This window comes from Camelina sativa, chromosome 20 (assembly GCF_030686135.1).
Source record: "Camelina sativa cultivar CO46 ecotype springtype chromosome 20, ASM3068613v1".
In the NCBI taxonomy this organism is placed as follows: domain Eukaryota; kingdom Viridiplantae; phylum Streptophyta; class Magnoliopsida; order Brassicales; family Brassicaceae; genus Camelina; species Camelina sativa.
The window spans coordinates 13,519,675-13,541,988 of NC_141899.1; the positions used below are offsets into that span (position 1 = coordinate 13,519,675).

General features: G+C 36.5%; 2 protein-coding genes and 2 pseudogenes across 2 annotated transcripts; 2 read left to right on the plus strand and 2 right to left on the minus strand.

Annotated features, from left to right (window-relative positions):
• The first annotated feature begins 488 nt into the window (after nucleotides 1-488).
• On the plus strand, nucleotides 489-3,095 carry LOC104770766 (alpha-humulene/(-)-(E)-beta-caryophyllene synthase-like). Its single transcript, XM_010495223.3, has 7 exons — nucleotides 489-754; nucleotides 865-1,144; nucleotides 1,257-1,629; nucleotides 1,710-1,928; nucleotides 2,044-2,182; nucleotides 2,265-2,513; nucleotides 2,605-3,095. Exons 1-7 carry the CDS (start codon nucleotides 668-670, stop codon nucleotides 2,893-2,895), a joined length of 1,638 nt encoding a protein of 545 aa, XP_010493525.2. The 5' UTR covers nucleotides 489-667; the 3' UTR covers nucleotides 2,896-3,095.
• A 7,366-nt stretch (nucleotides 3,096-10,461) lies between these two features.
• On the minus strand, nucleotides 10,462-11,625 carry LOC147918817 (uncharacterized). Its single transcript, XM_087503721.1, has one exon. It carries the CDS (start codon nucleotides 11,623-11,625, stop codon nucleotides 10,462-10,464), a length of 1,164 nt encoding a protein of 387 aa, XP_087359847.1.
• Nucleotides 11,626-11,654: 29 nt separating this feature from the next.
• On the plus strand, nucleotides 11,655-13,151 carry LOC109131187 (BAHD acyltransferase At5g47980 pseudogene; annotated as a pseudogene).
• A 461-nt stretch (nucleotides 13,152-13,612) lies between these two features.
• Nucleotides 13,613-22,314, minus strand: part of LOC104772514 (ferric reduction oxidase 5-like) — a 63,356-nt pseudogene continuing 54,654 nt past the window's right edge.

Here is a 22,314-nt window from a genome sequence, read left to right on the forward strand (position 1 = left end):
TTGCTCATAACAAAACAAATGATCATTTTTGTGTCTAAGCCCATTAAAATCAAATGGAATACTAAATTGGTATAGTTTTGATTATGAATTTTAATAATATTCCTAAAAATTGGTTTACAAAGATAATCCGTATATATCTAATATATTGCAAACCTAACTTAGTTTTGAAATTAACCCCGCACGTATGTGCGGGTCCAAACCTAGTAACTTTTAAGTTATATACATTAAGACACTTTTCTAATATGTCTAATGAAAATGCTTTAAGGGGCCAAGTCTTATTTCCAACTCATATTATTTGGCAGAGATTGCGTGGGACAAACTTATAGCGAACCATTCACAATTTCACATGTTATACTTGTGGAATAAAATGACTTTTTTTGTCCCTTAGTAAGACACTAAGACGAAACAATTCTCCTACGTAAACTGAATAGTACAATGTTGACCATATTTCTTAAAGCCAAAAAATTAAAAACCACTGATCAGTTTATATGGTGGAAAATCGTCCAATGCCTAAATCTTGAATATCGCAATGGTTTTGTTTTTCGAACATTTCTATATATAAGTGTATGGAACTTAATTAGTTGTATAGCCAAAGCTTAATTTGTGAAACCAAAAGTGATTCATTTATAATTAGTGAAAAAAATAATTTCTACCTGAAACTTTTAGCATGGGGAGTGACATCCACCGTCCAGTAGCTGATTTTCCTGCAAACATCTGGGAAGATCCCTTAACCTCTTTCTCAACGTCTGACCTCGTACGTATATATATCATTTTCATATTAATTATTTCATGCAGTATTTACTATTTGTAGTATATACTATGATTTTATTAACTCATGTATACTGGAATATTTCATTGCCATAGGGTAATGACACGTTCAAAGAGAAGCATGCTACGCTAAAGGAGGTTGTGAAGGAATCGTTTATGTCTTCGAAAGCGAATCCGATAGAGCACATCAAATACATAGATGCTCTATGCCGCCTTGGTGTCTCTTATCACTTTGAGAGAGATATTGTAGAGCAGTTGGATAAGTTATTTGATTGTCCGGACTTTAATCAGACGATAAGACACGACGGGTGCGATTTGTACACGGTTGGAATACTTTTCCTAGTTTTCAGGCAATTCGGCTTTAAACTTTCTGCTGGTAATTAAAAATACTTTAAGATATATGAATGAACAACACTACACACTTTTCATGGTATTCATTTAACTCAAAAATTTTCATTTAACACAATTTTTCATTTATTCACCTCAAGATGTGTTTGAGAAGTTCACGGACGAAAATGGGAAGTTCAAAGGACACTTGGTGGCTGATGCAAACGGGATGTTAAGTTTGTATGAATCTGCACAATGGAGCACTCACGGAGAAGACATTATTGACGAGGCTCTCGCTTTCTCACGCCTTCATTTAAAAGAAATTTCGTCTCAATCTAGCCCCCATCTCGCAGTTCGCATCAAGAATGCCCTGAGACATCCATACCACAAAGGCATCTCAAGGATAGAAACGAGACAATATATCTCATATTACCAGGAAGAAGAGTCGTGTGACCCAACAATACTTGAGTTTGCAAAGATAGATTTTAATTTGCTGCAAATATTACACCGTGAAGAGCTTTCTTGGGTCGCAAGGTAACAACTATCATGGCCACTCAACACATATACATAATTTTCTTGCATGGATTGTTGAACTTCTTTCATATAATATTTAGGTGGCACCATGACATGGAGATTGAATCTAAAGTTACATACACACGGCATAGGATAACAGAGGCGTACTTGTGGTCACTTGGAGCATTTTTCGAGCCTCAGTATTCTCAAGCACGAATTATATCAGCTATTGCACTAATCTTATTCACAGCTCTTGATGATATGTATGATGCATATGGAACAGTGGAGGAACTTGAGCTTTTCACAGATGCAATGGAAAAGTACATATATAAGATATATGGCTTTGTTGATACATATATATACAATAATGTGTATTATAAAGTTTGAATTTTTCTATGGTTTTTTTGACTTATAAGATATATGGCTTTAACGCAGGTGGCTTCCCGCTGCTCCTAATGGGATACCTGACAGCATGAAGTACATTTACCATGCCACGGTAGATTTCTATGATAAACTAGAAGAGGAACTTGAGAAAGAAGGAAGGTCAGGTTGTGGCTTCCATCTCAAGAAATCAGTTAAGACCAAAAGAACCAACTTTAAGCATCATTCTGATTGTATATATATCCAATATAACTAACTCAACTCTTCACAATCAGTTGCAAAGAACAGCGAATGGATATATGCAAGAGGCAAAGTGGTTGAAAAGGGACTACATTGCTACATTTGATGAGTATAAAGAGAATGCAATCTTGTCTTCAGGTTACTATGCCTTGATAGCCGTGACATTCGTGAGGATGACAGATGTTGCGAAGCTTGATGCTTTTGAATGGTTAAGCTCACATCCTAAAATTAGGGTAGCTTCTGAGATAATCAGTAGATTCACAGATGACATTTCCAGCTACGAAGTGAGAACAATTCAAGTTTGGAATCCTAACTATATATGTATATATGTATTAATTTTTCAAATTGAATACGTTTGGTATTTTGTAATTGCAGTTTGAAAACAAACGGGAGCATGTAGCAACTGGAATTGATTGTTATATGAATCAGTTTGGTGTTTCCAAGGAAATAGCTGTGGAAGAAATGGGAAACATTGTTTCAGATGCATGGAAGGGCTTGAACCAAGAGCTAATGAGGCCTCATGCGTTTCCTTTCCCTCTTTTAATGCGAGTTTTTAACCTTTCCCGTGTCATCGATGTATTCTATAGGTACCAAGATGCTTACACCCACCCCGAGTTCTTGAAGGCGCACATCATTTCTTTGCTCGTTGAAAGTATACCTATTTGAAAATGTTGTGGAGGTGGTTATTCCAATCCATTGAATAAATTCTCTACACAATGATGGTCAGATTGTCATTTTTATTTCTTTTATGTTTATTGTATTTATGGTAATAAATCCATTTCTCTTTCTATTTGTACTTTTGTTGGTGAATCCATTATTGTATGTTTATTTGTATTTCTGGTAAATAATCCATTTCTGTTCGTATATTTACTTTTGTTGGTAAATCCATTTAGATTTGAATTACAATCTGCATGACTCGATTTCATATATTACGGTCATAGATAGTAACTTATGTATATTGTATATATGGTGTTTTAATTTCTTGCATTTGAAAACCTCAAGACTTAGCCTTCGCTGTAAGCTGTTCAAAAATGATGGTTATGAGCCGCAGAGAACTAAAGAGGAGCTCAATGAACAGCTTATCAGTTATCAGAAACGATCCCGAAGACGCAAATATAGTTAGATGGCAGTTTTGTTAATATATGAAAAAATGGTTAGAAGTTCTTGTACAAAAAAAGATATGGGTTAGTCACTTAGTCTAGTTAGAGCTTTAGAACTGAGTTATTCTATTTTAATTTTATAATATATTATTTTCAATCGGTGTACACCATTTTGTTAAAAAACCTTCAAAGGAATCCAATTGTAATAACGAACAAGAACATCGACCCAATTTTCTTCATATTGGCGTCCCACCAGATATGTCTCAGAGAAGGACCACTTATTAGGTTTATGGCGAATAAACTATCCACTCATACTTCTTTAGTTTTCATATGAAAAAGATTTCTTTGGTTTCCATATATGTATAGAGTACCATGTATATCGTTGGCAAGATTTTTGTAATTACACTAGGTTTTAAATCGGTGGTACACTGTGGAACTATATTTTAATAATCAAAAATAAAATTGTTTTAATCTTCAAAGAATCTAATATCAATTATCCTAGGATCCAACCAATCTAAGTGAGTTAATATATAACTTAATTGTTGGTTATACTTCATATTTATACTAAAGAAAAAATTAAGAAAGATTCGATTTCAAGAGATATTTTTTAGAGAACATCATTGTAATTGAATCATTGTAATAAACACCAAGCACAATATCTAAGATACCACTAACCAAAAGAAAGCAGAAAGTTATTGTAATTGAATCTTTGTTAGGGAAGTTTAGGATTTTGTTCTTGATATGGTTCTTAAATAATAATTTTTTCTTTAAAGAAATTTAAAAGAAAGCAGAAAGTTATTGTAGAGATATTTTAGGAATTTTCTGTTTTAGTTATTGGTTAATTTTTCAATTTCTTAGAGGTTAATGTTGTAAATAACTTTATAAATAAGTAAAACTAAAAGGGTAAACCACAAAATGTACTTCAGAAATATTAACATAGATGCCATTTTTTTTCTGTTTCTTCTGATTTTTTAGGTGAATCATATTCAATCGTACACATATTTTATTTAAAGGTATCCACTGTAAAGGAAATATGCAAAAGAAAACCCCCGTGAATTGAAATGCATACAAAATAGAAGGAATACATCCATAATACACTTATAGAGATATCATTTAATTAAAACTTACAAAACATACGTACCATTATTTTTGTATTTCGAATTAATTTGAGGCAAAATAGTAGGTATGAATGAATGTTATATAATTAATTATATATGCGGTTGATGACTGATTTTAGAGCAAGGAATGCAATTAAAAAAATAATAATAACAATGATTAATATATTTCATGAATCTGTGTATAGGAAAGAATAATATTCTCCTTTTATTAACTGGGAAATACACTTTTGAACTTAACCTTTTAAAAGGTAACACAATGTCATTTACAAATATAAGTTTTTAAAAACAAACAAATACATAGTCATTAAGAGTAAACATGTCAAATACTAATTTATTTAATTAAAGTATTTTAGAAAAACTAAAGTACATTATAAATTTCAAAAAAATATACCCAATTAAAATAAATATATAAGATTTGATATCTAACTTACCATATTAATTTATCATTAATAATTATATTTCACCTCTTATCCTCATATGATTATATTTTTGTGAAATAAATAAATCATCTTATCATCCATATAATAATAAAAACTATATTCTTTTCAGCATATGTTATAATTTGAACATTTAAAAACAAATAAAAGTTGTTCAATCTATGAGAAAAAAATTGTAGCCAAACAAAAATTTCTGCTGACTAGCGGGTCATTCTTTGAATATTTATATTCAGCTTCATAAATTATTTTGTTGAAATGCATAATTTTACATAATAAAATAAATAATTGAAATATTTTAAAAATGATTGAAATCGATATTTTTAAGATTATAATAAATATTTAACATATCAAAAAAATTAAAATTACAAAAATACTCTAATTTTAATTTAAAAATAAATATATTTAAAATCTTTATAGCAGATGATGTATTAAATGTAATGAGTTATATGATGAATGAGTTATGTAAAGTGTTAAAATTATATGATGAGATGATTTAAAACTAATATAAAATATCAAAATGGTTTTAAAACGAATATAAAAAAATCAAAAAATATTTTACAATTATAAAAATAATATACAAAATTTCTGTATATAATAAAGTTTAATTAGTGCAATAGCATGGGAAACTGATCTAGTTCTTTTTGATTCTGAAGAATAATTGAGAGGTTCTGAAGTTTCTCATTTTTCTTGATATTTTTGGGTTAGTTAGTACTCTTCTTTGCTAGAGTTTCTTTTATGAGATGAGGTTTCCATGGCAAATAACTGGTAATGTTTTGACGACAAAAGAAGTTTTTAGCAAGATTCTATTTATTTCGATTTTTTATTTTTTATTTTTTTGCTTCATTTTCATTTTGATAGTAACAATTTTTTTTTTTCACTGAAATTAAATGAGGATATTATATCTATGGCTGATAGTCTTATTATTCCCCAGTTCATATTTTTTTGGACGGAGTAATTGTGGGACAATTTTTTAACACAGTCACATGTTATACATGCGAATTAAAAAGATATTTTTTGTCCCTTACTAAGACACAATAATTTTCCTTCGAAAAATGAATTATAAAGTTTACTTTACGAGGTTATAAAGCCAACAAAATAAAGACCACTGATCAGTTTATATGGTGGAAAATCGTCCCATGCCAAAAAATCTTGGAAGTTATATATAAACTGCACAGGACTCATTTAGTCATTTTCCCCTCTAAAGCTATAGACAATAGACGCTGTCAATTAAGAATAATGGTGTTTCTCGCATACGAAAACTTGAAGACTTAGCCTTCGCTGTAAGCTCTTCAAAAAAAAAATCGTTTTACCTCCACTATGTTTCCCTAATGACATTTTCGTAATGTGTTAGCTAAATCCGCTTGTTTTAGGATTATCTACATGCATAGCCATAATGGCCTAATTAATGCAACAAATCCGTATACATAGCATTTGATAGAAAAAAAAAGATTGCTTCGTTATTATACCGATCGTTTTGGTAAATCCATTTTATATGGTTCGTCAACATCTGGTACATCGAATTCCCACGAGACCATAATATCATACTCTTTTGTAGCTTCTACAATCCATATTCATTAATGAAAATTCAGATATTTTTTAAAAAGATCAAAAATAATACAATTTCCGTTTCATAAAATAGGATGTTTAGAGAAGTATTTTTGTTTCATAATATAGCATGTTTCCAATTTTCTATGTAACTTTTAGATTACTTTTATATTTTATATTATGCAGTCAGTATGATTGGTTAAATTTTTTAAAAATAATTATTTCTTAATATACATGTTTTAACTAAAACATTTTATAATGTATTTTGAAACGGAATGAGTATCATACTCATTTAACATTCATAAATGTAATACAGCGAGCTGCATGCATTATTCGGACCAAATTTTTTGTAATATAACGTTTTAATTTCAACATTCAATGAATCATATACCCTGGCGGACGTTCAAGAGAGTTTTTTTTTGAAAATAGCGGTGCCGTACTCGTCCTTTGAGCTACCAACATAACTCGTCCTTTAAGACACCCGATCTTTTTACTGTTTTGTGCTCTTAAAAGTCAATGCCTTTTGAACAAAACATTGACTAACCCAATATATCCATTTCCAACCACAAACCAAAACAGTATACACAGTATTGATATTGTCGGCCGTGTCGAATTCATGTATCTACCTCTCTCTCTATTATATGTACACATACAGATCTAGTGCCAAATATGAGCAACTCTCAAACGCCTTTTAATATTTTGTTCAAAAGGAAGAAGTAACAAATGGAGCTAGTCTAGAATTAGAATATGGTTTTAACGAACACAAGATTGTAAAAGTATATAAACTCACTTTTATTAGTTTAAGAAAATTCTCTCAAAACTTAAACTCTCAATCTCTCTTCCTCTCTTAAAACCACTACATCATTGTGTCATGCCTCGACACATATATATAGTAAAACACAAATCCTAATCCTACTAGAAAACCACATAAGTTAGATAACTCCTAACTTATTTTGATCCTTATCTCTCTAGAATTATAATTCTAATAGGATTAGTATAGCTCATTTCTCAAATTAACTTCAAACTTAAGTCAACGTTCTCCCTCCTAAGTTTGAAGTTAACTCCAGCCAAGTCTCTTACTCCAATAAGCTCCTTCATCTCCTTAAACTTGATCCTTCCAAGAGCTTTAGTTAATATATCTGCTTTCTGTTCTTCTCCTGGTATATGCTCAACTTCCACAAGCCCTCTCTCAACATATTCTCTAATGAAATGGTACCTTGTGTGTATGTGCTTGCTTCTCCCATGGAAAACTGGGTTCTTGGTCAATGCAATGGCAGATTGGTTATCTATTCGAATAACCACCTTCTCACATGATAACTCTGTGATCTCTCCAAGGAGGTCTTGCAGCCAAATCGCCTGTCTCGCAGCTTCGGTGCCGGCCATGAACTCAGGTTCACAGGAGGATAACGCCACCGTATCTTGCTTCTGTGAGCACCATGTAATCAAGCTGTCTCCTAGATAGAAAACATGACCAGTCGTGCTCTTGCCATCGTCTTGATCCACATTGTGACTACTGTCACTATAACCAACTAGCCTGGTCGAAACCCGTGGTGAAATTGATCTTGCAAACGTCAGTCCAAATGTTGTTGTTCCTCGTAAGTACCTCAAGCACTGCTTCATTCCCACACCATGTGACTCCTTCGGATTCTGCATATAACGACTTAGCACCCCAACACAATATGACAGATCCGGCCTTGTGTGAAGCAAATAACGAAAACATCCAACAGTTCTCCTATACTTAGTCGCATCTATATCCTTTTCTTTTGGAGACTTTGACAACTTCAATCCCTCATCCATGAGCGTGTGAACCATATTACAGTCTTTCATCCCTGCTTCTTCCAATATCTTCAACGCATAACGACCTTGGCTTAGCGTAATTCCTCCTTGATGCTAACATACCTCAATCCCAAGGTAGTAGGTTAATCTTCCGAGATCACTCATCTCAAATTTACTTGCCATCTCCTTCTTAAAGTCCTCAATGACTTTTATATCTGTTCCTGACACAAACAGATCATCGACATATACTGCAACAACAATGAAACCTTGATTCACCTTTTTTCGATAGACCGATGGCTCTTTAGTACACCTCTTAAACTGCAGATCCTTGAGAATTTGATTTAGCTTATCATTCCAAGCCCATGGTGCTTGTTTTAAGCCATACAAGGCTTTATTTAACTTGTAGACCTTGTCCTCTGAGCCTCTTACTTCAAAACCCTCTGGCTGAGTTACGAAAACTGTTTCCTTCAGTTCTCCATGAAGAAACGCTGTCTTCACGTCAAGGTGGTGTATCTCCCATCCATTCGTTGCTGCAAGACTGATCAGAAGACAAATTGTTTCTATACGCGCAACCGGAGCAAATACCTCTTCAAAGTCAATACCGTACCGCTGCACATATCCCTTAGCTACAAGCCTTGCTTTGTATTTGTTTATGCTGCCATCAGAGTTTCTTTTGAGCTTAAAAACCCACTTCAGACCTATTGGCTTCACTCCAATTGGAAGATCAACAAGGTTCAGGGTGTGATTCTTAACAATAGAGTGTATCTCTTCCTCACATGCCTTCATCCATTTTTCTGATTCTTGAGCTTCATAAAAATCTCTTGGCTCATTGTTTAGACACATAAATAATCGCTCTCCTTCTTCCTCAGCAAAGAGAGCATACTTATCCAGATGATCCGGTAAGACATAGTCATCAAGGTGTGCCGGTTTCGTCCTATGCCTTGTAGTTCTTCTCAGTATCACTGGTTGTTCTGAAACCTCTTCGCCACTGTCATCAACATTATCACTATTTCCACCATCATCATGATTACCAGATTCTGACCTGACTTCACCTTGCTCTGTTTCGAACTCTGCTCCTTGAATTCCATGATTACCAAAACCACCGACATTGATCCTGAAACCTCCAACTTCACCCTGTTCTAATTGTCTCTTATCCCAGTCCCAGCTTCTTGTTTCATCAAAAATTAACATCACGACTAACCACAACCTTCCGAGTTTTAGGATCAAACAAGCGATATGCTTTTGATCCTGGTTCTGTATCCAAGTGTACCAACATTCGTGATCTGTCTTCGAGTTTTTTCAGGTGTGGTTGCTCCATCTTAGCAAATGTGCAACCAAACACTCGAAGATGGCTGAGATTATGTTTTCTTCCACGAAACGCCTCATACGGAGTCTTCTCATTCAACGACCTTGAAGCTAACCTGTTGATCAGATACGTAGCATGCCGTACTGCTTCTCCCCATAAGTAATTTGGAACAGACATGTGCTTTAGGATGCTCCTAGTCATCTCCATCAAAGTCCTATTGCGTCTTTCAACCACACCGTTTTGCTGAGGGGTGTATGGAGCTGTGAGCTGTCTCTTAATACCATTGTCACTGCAGAAAGAGTCAAACTCATGTGACACAAACTCTCCTCCTCTATCTGTTCTGAAAGTTTGTATGTGCTTCCCTGTTTCTTGCTCCACTACTGCCTTAAACTTCTTGAATTTGTTGAAAGCCTCACTTTTCTCTTTCAAATTGTCCACATATATCTAGAATGATCATCAATAAGGACAAAAACATATCTGTTCCTAGCCGCAGTACTTGGTGTTATCGGACCACACAAATCACCATGAACAAGCTCCAATGCCATGGTTGCTCGAAAAGTTGTTGCCTGAGGAAACATTTGTCTTGTCTGTTTCCCAAATAGACACGAACTGCAGATCCTTCTTTCAAGTTGTATATGTGGAAACCCGGTGACTAACTCTCTCTGAATCATTGATCTTATTGACTCGAAGTTGACATGCCCCATTCTCGCATGCCATGTGTATGAATCACTTTAAACTGCAGACTGTAAACACACATCATTCTTTATCCCCATACGAACTTTGTAAAGTCGATTTCTAGACTTTGGTGTCTTAACAAGCAGCTTTCCTTCTTGATCGTGTACTGTCAAGTACTCTCCCTTCATCCTCACATCACACCCTGATTCTGTGGCTTGGCCAAGGCTAATGATATTACTCTTAAGACCTGGTATGTAATAAACATTGGTTAATGTTCATAGTTCTCCATTCTCATCAGTAAACTTCACGGTGCCTTTCCCCTTGATATCTATTCTCGAATCATCACCAAATTTCACTTTTCCAGTAATCGAATAGTCAACCTTTGAGAAATATCTTAGATCACCAGTCATGTGATTACTCGCTCCATTGTCAAGATACCACATATCATCTTCTCCTCTCTGCAACTCATATTTGCTTGGTACAACCTTCTTTTCATTCAAGAACACTATCTCATGCAACATTAGCTCATCTGCATTCTCTGTCTCATTATTCTCCCTTTCTTGTGTTTCTTGAAGTTTGAGAAGGCGATCAGGACATCTTGAGGCAAAGTGACCCTGCTTATCACATTGGAAACATGTCACCTCAGACAAATCTCTAGCCTCATAAGATCTCCCTCGACCTCTTCCCCTGTAGTAGCGTCCTCCTCGACCTCTACCTCTAAAATTACTATTGTAATCACGAGTTGGTGGAGCAGCAACGGGAACTGGTGAATAGCTGGATTGTGTGTCGTTGTTTGCATATAACAACTTGGTTTGACCTTGATCTGTTGTCATTGATTCTTCTTGCTCTTCTGCAACACGTTCTTCATATACTTTTAAACGGCCAATGATCTCTTCAAAACTGGTCTTGTTAAGGTCCAAAACTTGTTCTAATGAGGCTACGATGTGTATATATTTTGCTCGAGGCAAACACTTGAGAAATTTCTTCACAAGCTTTGTTTGATCAATGATTTCTCCAAGAGCTACGGATTTTGAGGATATCTCGGATAGTTTCCCAGCAAAATCATCGATTCTCTCTGTATCCTTCATCTTGAGCCGATCAAACTCGGCCATTAATGTCTGCAGCCTTGCTTCTTTAACCCTTTCTGCTCCTACGTGTCTTGACTGAATCGCATCCCACACTTTCTTAGCAGTACCAAGTTCTCCGACCTGCAGAATAAGAGCCTCTGGAATAGACTGAAACAACAGACCTAGCGCCATATCATTCATGTCAGCATCATCCTTTGGTTCTTCAATAATTGGCCACACCTTATGTATTTTCAGAAGGATCCTCATCTTCATCGCCCAAACAGTATAGTTTGAGAAATTCAACATAGGACATTTAAGGGAAGAGGATCCTCCTCCTTCCACCATCTTTGCTGCTTCCACAATATCTCTCATAGCTCTGATACCAAATCTAGAAATAGAATATGGTTTTAACGAACACAAGATTGTAAAAGTATAAACTCACTTTTATTAGTTTAAGAAAATTCTCTCAAAACTTAAACTCCCAATCTCTCTTCCTCTCTTAAAACCACTACATCATTGTGTCATGCCTCGACACATATATATATAGTAAAACACAAATCCTAATCCTACTAGGAAACCACATAAGTTAGATAACTCCTAACTTATTTTGATCCTTATCTCTCTAGAATCATAATAGGATTAGTGTAGCTCATTTCTTAAGTTAACTTCAAACTTAAGTCAACAGCTAGAACTCTTAAGCAAAGAAATAATCAGACCCGCTTCACCTGATCATCTCCAAACCCTTTCTATTTCTCTCTTCGACCAGTTCCTTCCTTCAACTTACGTTTCCGCCATTTTCTTCTACAATGATCAAGAAAACAAAGGAGACATTGTTGTCCAGAGGCTCAAGAGCTCACTCTCTCAGACTCTCTCTCTTTTTTATCCGTTCGCTGGAAGAATCAAAGAAGGCGTCACTGTCCATTGCAATGACGAGGGAGCTTTGTTTACAGAGGCACGGGCTGATATCTGAGAAACCCATCAGATGCTGACTTGGTTCACAAGCTCATTGCCTCTCCGGACCATGCAGATCCAGATACCTGGCCTTTGTTGCATGTCAAGGTCATTTTCTTCAGAGACCGAGGATTCGCGGTTGCAGTTAGCGTCTCTCACAAGATATGTGATGCAGCCTCGTTGTCAACATTTGTTTGCAGCTGGACAAAGGCTGCAAAAGGGTATGCTGACACAGTGAACCCTGAATTTGCGGCGGCTGATTTCTACCCTCCTGCTGATATTACTATCGAGTTTCCTCCGTTACTCATACACGAAACAAAATCCAAGACAAAGAGCTTTTTCTTTGGTGCTTTGATGATTGAAAATCTCAAAAACAGAGCTTCTGGTGGAAAACGTGTGCCACAAGCTACCCGTGTTGAGTCCATCACGGCGCTGCTGTTTAGATGCATGACAAAGTCGCACCAGTCAATGGACTTGCGACCTAGAGTTTCTACCTCTCTCTTGCCACACAAGGCAATTGGAAACTTCTTCTTTTTACCATTATTTATGGAGAGCTCAGAGAGTAAGATGGAAATCGAAGAAACGGTCTCTAAGATGCATGGAACTAAAGAGGAGCTCAATGAACTTATCAGAAACGATCCTGAAGACGCAAAGAGTAGAGTTGAAGCCAAAGAGAGAATCGCAAGTGTGATGCTGACTTCGTTGTGTGAGGTAAGTCCTGAAACGGAGACATATGCTGTGTCTAGCTGGTGCAGAATGTCATTTTATGAGGCGGATTTTGGATGGGGTAATCCGGTTTGGGTTGCCCCCGATTCCATTGATAAAACGCAGGTCGTGTTAATGGACGCTAAGGACGTTGGAGGGGTTGAGCCGTTGAGGCATGGGTTACACTATCTGAAACTGACATGCTCGTCTTCGCTACACCAAGTCCCAGTGTCCTCATCTAGTATAATAACTATTTTTATCGAACAAAACTATAACAGACTGGCTTAAACTGATTATAGACCTGTGATCTAGAAAGAATGGCCATGTAATATTAATTATACGATTATGTTCTATAAATAATGATTTATGTTTCATATTATTTGATATATATTTGATTTTACATGCTGCATTTAAGTTTATTTTATAATATTGGCCAACTGGATTTTTAAAAACAAAAAATGTAGATTTCATCTTTGTATTTTTTTTGATATAAATTTGAAAGAAGAAAATAAAGTATTATAACAAACAAAAGATAACAACAAGAAAAACTAAAGTGATAAATGGACTGAAAAGGTGAAGATGCCATATATATTAACATTCCATTTTTGCATTATGTTACAAGAATAATTTAGCAGCAAGCCGTCTAAACATCAAAGGTCCATTACAGATACAACAAACAAACATGGTTAGAACATGGACTCGATCACCAGTTGAAACTAATTGCCTCAAAGTGAAGGTTCTTAGCCAAACCAGATGAACATATCTTTGCAACTTCATGCCTCAAACAGAATCTCTGCAAAACGATAAGATTCAAAAGTATCAGGTTCATGCATATACATTCACTTACACCATTATGTTATGTAAGTGAAGTGATGCTCATGTATGTAACAGATTACTTACTTTTCAGATTAGGTTTGGAGTCGAAGTGGACTGAAGTGGCTTGTACTATAGATTGATATGGAACGCTCTCCAGCTCTCTCTCTTGGCCGTGAAACCATGAACCTGGAGAAGACGTGGGCGTCTGAAAATCTACACTCTGTACCTGCTTCTTAGACTCCTTATCTCCTTCTTTGTTCTGTTTCTTGCGCCATAAGAAAACTATGCTTGAAGAGATGAAAATGCACACACATCCTAGGAACATGTCCCAAAGCGCTCTGTACGAGAAATTATATATCTTTCCTGTGTTACGATCAATAGGGTATACATAGTAACGTGTGACAATCGCTATGAGCAAGAGAAACATGACGAATAGGAGAGTCTAGAAGCTGCGGTTTGAACCATTTTGTCTGTAGAAGTCTGTGATCATCAGTCGTCTCGGGCTTCTTGTCTTCTCTTGTAACATAGGCCTCAATTCGGAGATTCAGCCTGGAAATGTCTGTGACTGATATATCCGATGGGAAGATTAGGTCTAAAAGCGCTAGATCATGATAATGTTTGAAGGCACAAACAAGAAGAACATCTGGTAGCTTTGTGCTTTGGTTTTGGCTCTCAGAGATGAGTTCTCCGATAACCGAAATGAAGTGTGTAACTCCGCTGCCATCGCCTACTAGTATTAGAGAGTTATGCCTGTATATGATGAAAAATGACAATTGGTTAAACTTAAGACAAAGTAGTTAGGTAAGATACTGAAAGAAGACCTTTGAGTTTGTACCTCGAGACATCAAAAGAGTTAGGGCCATAAGGACCTTCAGTAGAAACTTCGAGAGAATCAATGGAAGAAGAGATATGGATGTAAAGCTTTTGAGTCCAACTTCCCTGTTTTCTGATTACAACACTTAGCGTATCTTTCTCCAAGTTGCTGCTCGAAGTTATTGTGAATGGATACCATTGAAGCTTGGATATGCTCGGTACATGTAGAAACAATATACTTGTTGGTGTATATTGTAGCCCTATAGTGAGATCATGAAACAAATGGTTACAATAATTATACATTGTATATTGTGTCTTGAACACGGCACTCTAGCCCAAATTATTGAGCGTATAGTTTACGTAATTACGTTCAATATGATTTTGGTTGTTATATTTCTGTTTTATTTTGCGTTTACATGTTTAATGTTGCATTCACATTCAATTAAATTCATCATTAAAATGTTCACTTTTTAAAAATAGAAATCTAACAAAACTATTTTTCATCTCGTTTACATTTTGCGTTTGTATTTAATTATTTATAATAAAAAATATACTTGTTACAATATAAGGAAAACCCTCCTATTGTTGTTGTTTAATTTGAATGTAAACGTAAACGGAGGAACTAGTTTTGGAGAAAGTGAGTTCGAGGTTGTCTGAAGGTAAGATCCTAGCGGAAACAAGTCCGGTTCTCTTGGCGGACTGTAAGAATCTCAAGTAACGGTTGATGAAAAACAGGAAGATGTTGGGCAGGATCGGATCATGCAGAACCACGAGTCTCCCACGTGGATTACGTAGAAGATTATGTAGAGACCATAGAGTTGGTGAGTGTAGAAGAAAAGCACGAACTTCTTTCGTCTATAGGATGGTAAACTTGTCACCCACATCGCTATATAAATCACCAGGTCAACTAAAACCTAATACGGACTCAACCAAGATCTAGTGGTATCATCGTAACACTTCATGATTGAATCCAAGAGACGAAACAATCACAATATGAAATTATAAAGATTAAATATAGCTAAGACAAAGAAGAGTTTGTGTTTGAAAGTCACTAACAAAAGTTGTAAATTAAAAATGTGTTTAAATCAATCAATAAAAAGGCATTGGGCACAGGGAATCATCAGAGAATTATGATAACAAATGCAGATAATTAGATGGAGTGCATTAAGGACCATTCTTGAACTCAAACCACTAGTGTAAAGCTAACCCGCTACTGCAGTGTTAACTATCTATGCAATAAAATTTTAAAACCATAAACTCCCGTTTGAATTCAGAAAATCATGCAAACATTAACAAGGTTCAAGTTTGATATGTTCACAAAGTGTCTTAACTTCAACTTCCGTTGGCTAAGAATCACTTTGCTCACCTTTGTTATTTTTCAGAAAATTCAACAACACTTTCGATGCCTAGATGAATTAATCCTAAGAACAGAAACTAATTAGCTAATCTAGTTCCAGAAATAAGAGCAACAAAGATGAAGAACAACAAGATCAACTCCAATCTACAACCTAATATCAATTAAATCATAAATATCTTAAGAAACCCTAAACCCAACAAAGAAACTACTCAGACATGGAGATAAAAGAACTGCAAATCAATGATGAAAAAAACATAATTGAATTGTAAAAGAAAATATTAGAAGGGTTCAGAATTCTTCTCCAAAGTGTTAAAAAGGATTAGAGATCTTCTCCCAAAGCTTACAAGTACGCAAAGGCTGCGTAGAATAAAAGTTATGTCTTTGGAGACCAAGCCTCTATCTTAAATACCAAAATAAAACCCTAAAAATCGGTTTAATACAAAAAATGAAAAATTGCTTCGGTATGAGGCCGGTCGATCCCAAGTGAGGACCAGTCGATCCCAAGTGAGGACCGGTCGATCATGGGTGCTTCTTCTGCGTCTGTACCATCTGCTCGTCAGACTGATCAGTCTCACTGTATTGCTCATAATATTTGATAGCGCCGTTGGATCTTCTTCAAACCACTTGGGAATAACAGCTAACATCCTCATCTACCTTGTGTCAAAACTTGTGAACGATACATTGGTGAGAAGTCCTTCGTCTCATGCCAAACAATGTGACGATTCTACTGGTATTCTATTTTCAACTGCATGTTTTCATCTCAAAACGTTCAGTTTCCTTCCAAAGTAATCTAAAATCTGTACAGACTCATATATAAAAAACTAAAAAAACTCTAAAAACACACATTGACTCAACAAAAGATTCAAAATGAATATAAAAACCATTGTTAAAATCCTATAAATCACGGACACATCAAGTGGTCTCCTTTTGTGTTTTGAGAATAAATGTTATAAGAAAATAATATATTTTCACGGTTTCATTATACATGGCGATTATGCCGAGTAAAACAACTTTATGTCAAATATTTTGACTTTGTTATGTCATTTGGTCTTTAATCTATGCTCTATGGCACCCGCGAAAAAGGTTTTCGAAATGTGGCATTGGGCATAAGTTTCAGTACGGTCAATGGTATTACTGTTAAATTTCTCTCTTTTTTTTAGTGTCTAAGGGAAGACACTATAACATAAAATGAGTTTTTTTTTTCCAAAATCATACCCAAACCTCTCCATTGACTCACCAATGGAGGTGGTGTAAGAGCAACATCAATGACGCTTGAAATTGTAAATCTCAGAGAAAACGTCGGATTTTTTATTGATAGGTAAAGAGTATATATAGATACAAGAGACTTGATGTACAAGTAGAGAATATTGACTAAAGATATAAACAAGAATATATGGAATATATCCTTTTCCGTAACACTCCCCCTCAAGGTGCAGCGTGTAAGTTTAGAACGCCCAACTTGGACCGTAGATACGGGAATTGATTACAGCTGAGAGCTATAGTGAAGATATCAGCCGACTGTTCTTTAGTAGGAATGTGAGTAGTAGAAATGGTACCGCAAGTAATCTCATCACGAATAAATGGCAATCACTTTCAATATCCTTGGTTCGTTCATGAAAGACAGAATTTGCTGCGATTTGAAGAGCTGCTTGACTATCACTGAATAAACGCATGGGCTGAGGATGATCTACGCCAAGAAACTGCAAAACCTCCTTTAGCCACAAGAGCTCCATACAAGTCATAGCCATGGCACGATACTCTGCTTCAGCCGATGAAAGAGATACACGACTTTGCTTCTTTGTCTTCCATTGAAGTGGTGAATCACCAAGCATAACAATGTAACCAGTAAGAGACCGCCTAGTAGAAGGACATTTGTTGTAATCGGAATCACAATAGGCATTCACTTGGAGCGAAGCGGTGGAAGAAAGAACGACACCTTGACCAGGTGAAGACTTTTAAGTAACGAACCACACGTTGTGCCGAATCCCAATGATCGACAAGAGGAATCTGCATGAACTGAGCAAGAATGTTCACAGCGTAACACAGTTCAGGACGCGTATGAGTCAGATAGACAAGACCTCCAACAAGAAGTCGATATTGTGCTGGGTCTGAGAACGGTTTACATGTGGAATCCAACAGCGTATGATTTTGCTCCATAGGAGTATCTAACGGATACGAGCCGTAAAGACCACACTCATCAATGATATCAAGACAATATTTCCGTTGAGATAAGAATATGCCATCAGGTCCACGAGCAACCTCAATGCCAAGAAAGTACTTTAACATGTCGAGATCCTTCATCTTGAAACAGCGACACAAATAAGCTTTAAATGATTGTAGAACCGTAGAATTAGCACCACACACAATTAAGTCATCAACATAAACAAGAACATGCAGAACAACAGCACCACGTCGATAAGTAAACAAAGAGTTGTCTTTGTGAGAACGAACAAAACCATAGTCTAGGAGGGCTGTAGATAACTTAGAAAACCAGCAACGAGGAGCCTGCCGAAGACCATAGATAGACTTTTTAAGTTTACAGACAAGGGACGGATCAGCTGGAAGAAAACCCGAAGGTGGTTTCATGTAGATATCCTCGTCAAGATCGCCATGTAAAAAGGCATTGTGAACATCCATCTGATGGAGTTCCCAATTTTTAACTGAAGCAACACCAAGTAAGGTACAAACTGTTTGTAGTTTAGCAACTGGAGCAAATGTTTCTGAAAAATCAACACCCTCTTTTTGATGATTCCCAAGAGCCACTAACCGCGCCTTATACCGTTCAAGGGTACCATCGGAATTGAACTTAAGCCGATACACCCATTTAGAGCCAAGAGCTTTGACGCCAGGAGGAAGTCGTTCAAGCGTCCAAGTCTCGTTAAGTTCTAAAGCATCGATCTCTTTGCGCATAGCATCGCGCCATTCTAATATTTGAACAGCTTGCTTATAAGTAACAGGTTCATCAACCATAGTCACGGCGGCAAGAAACTTTTGATGAGTAGAGCTAAAGTTGTCACAAGAGACATAATGTGCTATAGGATAGAAACAAGTACCTGAAGATGCCAGAGAAGACGTAGGCTTGAGAGAGATGAGGGTTTCAGCGTGACGTGCGGAGTACGTGACATACGGTTTGAGCCGAGTAGACGGTAACTTCATTCGATGACCACGACCAAGCGGTTCAGTACCAACATCAAAGTCATCAGAAAACTCATCAGGAATAGCAGCGGATTCAAGAGCCGAAGTAGAGTCAACAAATGTAGTAGTATCAGCGATTGTAGGAGTGAGAGGTGTGGAGAGAGTCCCCCTGTTTTTGAGAGTCTCAGGAGAAGTGTCATCAACTGATTCATTTGGTGAGACAAGCGGCAGTGGTATAACCAGAGATGCAATAGGTTGATCGGGGACAGTAGACGAACTGGATGGAAAAATATCTTCGTTAAAGATAACATCACGAGAAACGAAGATATCTTGAGTTTCCATGTCATAAACACGCCAACCCTTTTGATTATGAGGATAACCAAGAAAAATACATTTCCGTCCACGTTCTTGAAATTTATCACGACGAGAGGAATATCGTTTGGCAAAGCACAAACAACCAAATACGCGAAGCTGTGCATAAGACGGAGGAGTAGAATGAAGAAGCTCATGCGGAGTCTTTCCTTGTAGAAGCGGAGTAGGAGTGCGATTGATTAAATGCGCAGCCGTGAGGACACTCTCGCCCCAAAAATCAATGGGTAGGTTAGCTTGAAAGAGCAAAGAACGTGCCATGTTGAGAATATGACGATGTTTGCGCTCAACTCTCCCATTTTGTTGTGGGGTGTAAACACAAGAAGTTTGATGGAGAATGCCATGGTCTTTAAAGAAATGGCGAAGTCCGAGAAACTCACTCCCATTGTCACTACGGATAACTTTGATCTTTTTTCCAAATTGTTGATGAGCCATGGCGACAAACTGTTTGAGGTGAATATCAACTTTGCTTTTGGCCAGAAGAAGATAGGTCCACACGGCCCGAGAGTAGTCATCCACAATAGTAAGAAAATAATGTGCTCCACTTGTAGAAGCAATTTTGTATGGTCCCCAGATATCACAGTGTATCAAAGAAAAAGATGCATCCGCTTTGTTAATACTTTCGGAAAAAACCGACCGCGTTTGTTTAGCTTGAATACAAACTTCGCAAAAATCATTATTAGCACTACTAAGGTGTGCAGAATCCGGTAAAGTAGATAAAATACTAGCTTAGATCTTCGCAGATAGATGCCCCAAACGTTCATGCCAAAGAGTTCTTGTGGATTTCTTGACATTGTTAGCTCGAGCCGAAACCGCTCCACGAAGTGATAAACCCCATCTCTCTCTTCACCTGCGCCAATCAGCATCTTCGAAGTGCGGTCATGTATAACACATAATGAATCAGTGATAGCGTAGCAGGACATCTCACGACAAAGTCTAGCGAGAGAGATGAGAGTGCAAGAGAGATCAGGAACATAAAGAACAGGATTGAGTTTGACGTGATCTCCAAGAAACATCATCCCTTCTTTATAGTAGCAAAAGTGTGTTTTCCATTATGAAGAACAACAATACTTCGAGGAATGTCATGCGCATCCACAAGAAGATCAACATCACCTGTCATATGATGAGAGGCTCCAGAATCAAGTAAGAACTCAACACAAGAATGCTTACCGGAGAGCTTATCGGAACTGGAGGTTTGGTCTGTTTTTAACAAGTTCACAATAGCAGACCAAGTTGCTTTACTAACACCAGGTAAGTCAGGGAGTTCAGCTTCAGTAACAGCTTGAGCATTATTAGCACGATAGGTAGTAGGAGAGGAACGCCCACGACCGCGTCCTCTGAAAGAGCCACGACCTCTACCTCTTGTAGAATCTGATCGTGATCCTCCTCTAGTGTCACCATGTTTCTCGATCCACCAATCAGGCAAGCCTTGGAGTTCAAAGCATGTATCCACCGAGTGATTGGTACGTCCGCAGTGAGTACAAGGTCCTTGAGTAAGGCGTGTAGCAGATGCAATGGCATTAACACTAGCTTTCACAGCAAAGCCGACAGCATCAATACAGTCTTCTTTTGATCGAGCAACAATGAGATGACGTTCTTCAGCAATAACTTCAGAGTAGACATGATCAAGAGTCATGTCAGTGTCGCGGTTAAGAAGGCTAAGAATATTGGTTCAAGTAGTACCGAACCGAGAGACATTGAGACCCATAAGAAATTGATGAATACGTTCAAGGTCGCGACGGGCTTGCTGCTTGAGACGTTGAGGACAAGATGACGAATTGCAACAACAATCAATAAAAGGCTCAAAGTCGTCAAGATCATCCCACATCACCTTTAGTTGGCCGAAGTAATCAGCAACAGTTTGACCATGTTGAGCACAGCGAGCAATAGAAGACTTGATTTGGTGAACCCGAGAAGCGTTCCCGATAGAGTAACGAACACGCAAATTATCCCATAGAACTTTTGCGTTGTCAACAAACGAGATCACCTTCTGTACTTGAGGATCTAAACTTGCATAGAGCCAGCTGCATAACATCGAGTTGACTTGAACCCACCGTTGGTAATCGGTTGAATCAGCAGAAGGTTTGAGAAGAGAACCATCGACAAGACCAAGTTTATTCTTGGCAGCAAGATTGATACGTGCAATCTTAGCCCACTTCTCATAGTTTTCACCATTAAGGAGAAACGGAGTAAGAACATGATGCGGCTGATCATTAGAGGAGAGATAGTAAGGAGAAGATGAGATCAATTCCTTAGTAGTAGTAGTAGAAAGAGCCGATGTCGTAGACATCATGTAAGTAGTAGAAACAAAATTAAGAGTAGAAAACCGGGTTCTTTGAGAGAAACGGCGGAAAGAAAGAAAAGAAAAATTTAGGGATTTAGGTTTTGGACCCTTGCTCTGATACCATGTAAATTTCAGAGAAAACGTCGGATTTCTTATTGATAGGTAAAGAGTATATATAGATACAAGAGACTTGATGTACAAGTAGAGAATATTGACTAAAGATATACACAAGAATATATGGAACATATCCTTTTCCGTAACAGAAATCTTGCTCCAAACTCTATATTTAGTTTAAATTCATCTGCAATGGTGTTATATACAATTTGGAACAATATTATTTATTTCTCCATTGTTAAAGTAAAAAATTTTTATTTACAAAGTGTTCCCCAGATATCTTATCATTTTATACCTAAACAAAACTATTGAATAAAATTTTATTATAAGATAAATTTATATTGCAAATCATAGTTGTTAAATTAATTAAAATTTAAAATTTCAAAATATAACAATAACATATTTTAAAATAGAAAATAAAATGAAATCACAAATGATAAACTAAAAATACATAATTAGCACCAAAATCTTAATAATATATATAGAAAAACTCAATTAAACTTGCCATTAAAAATAC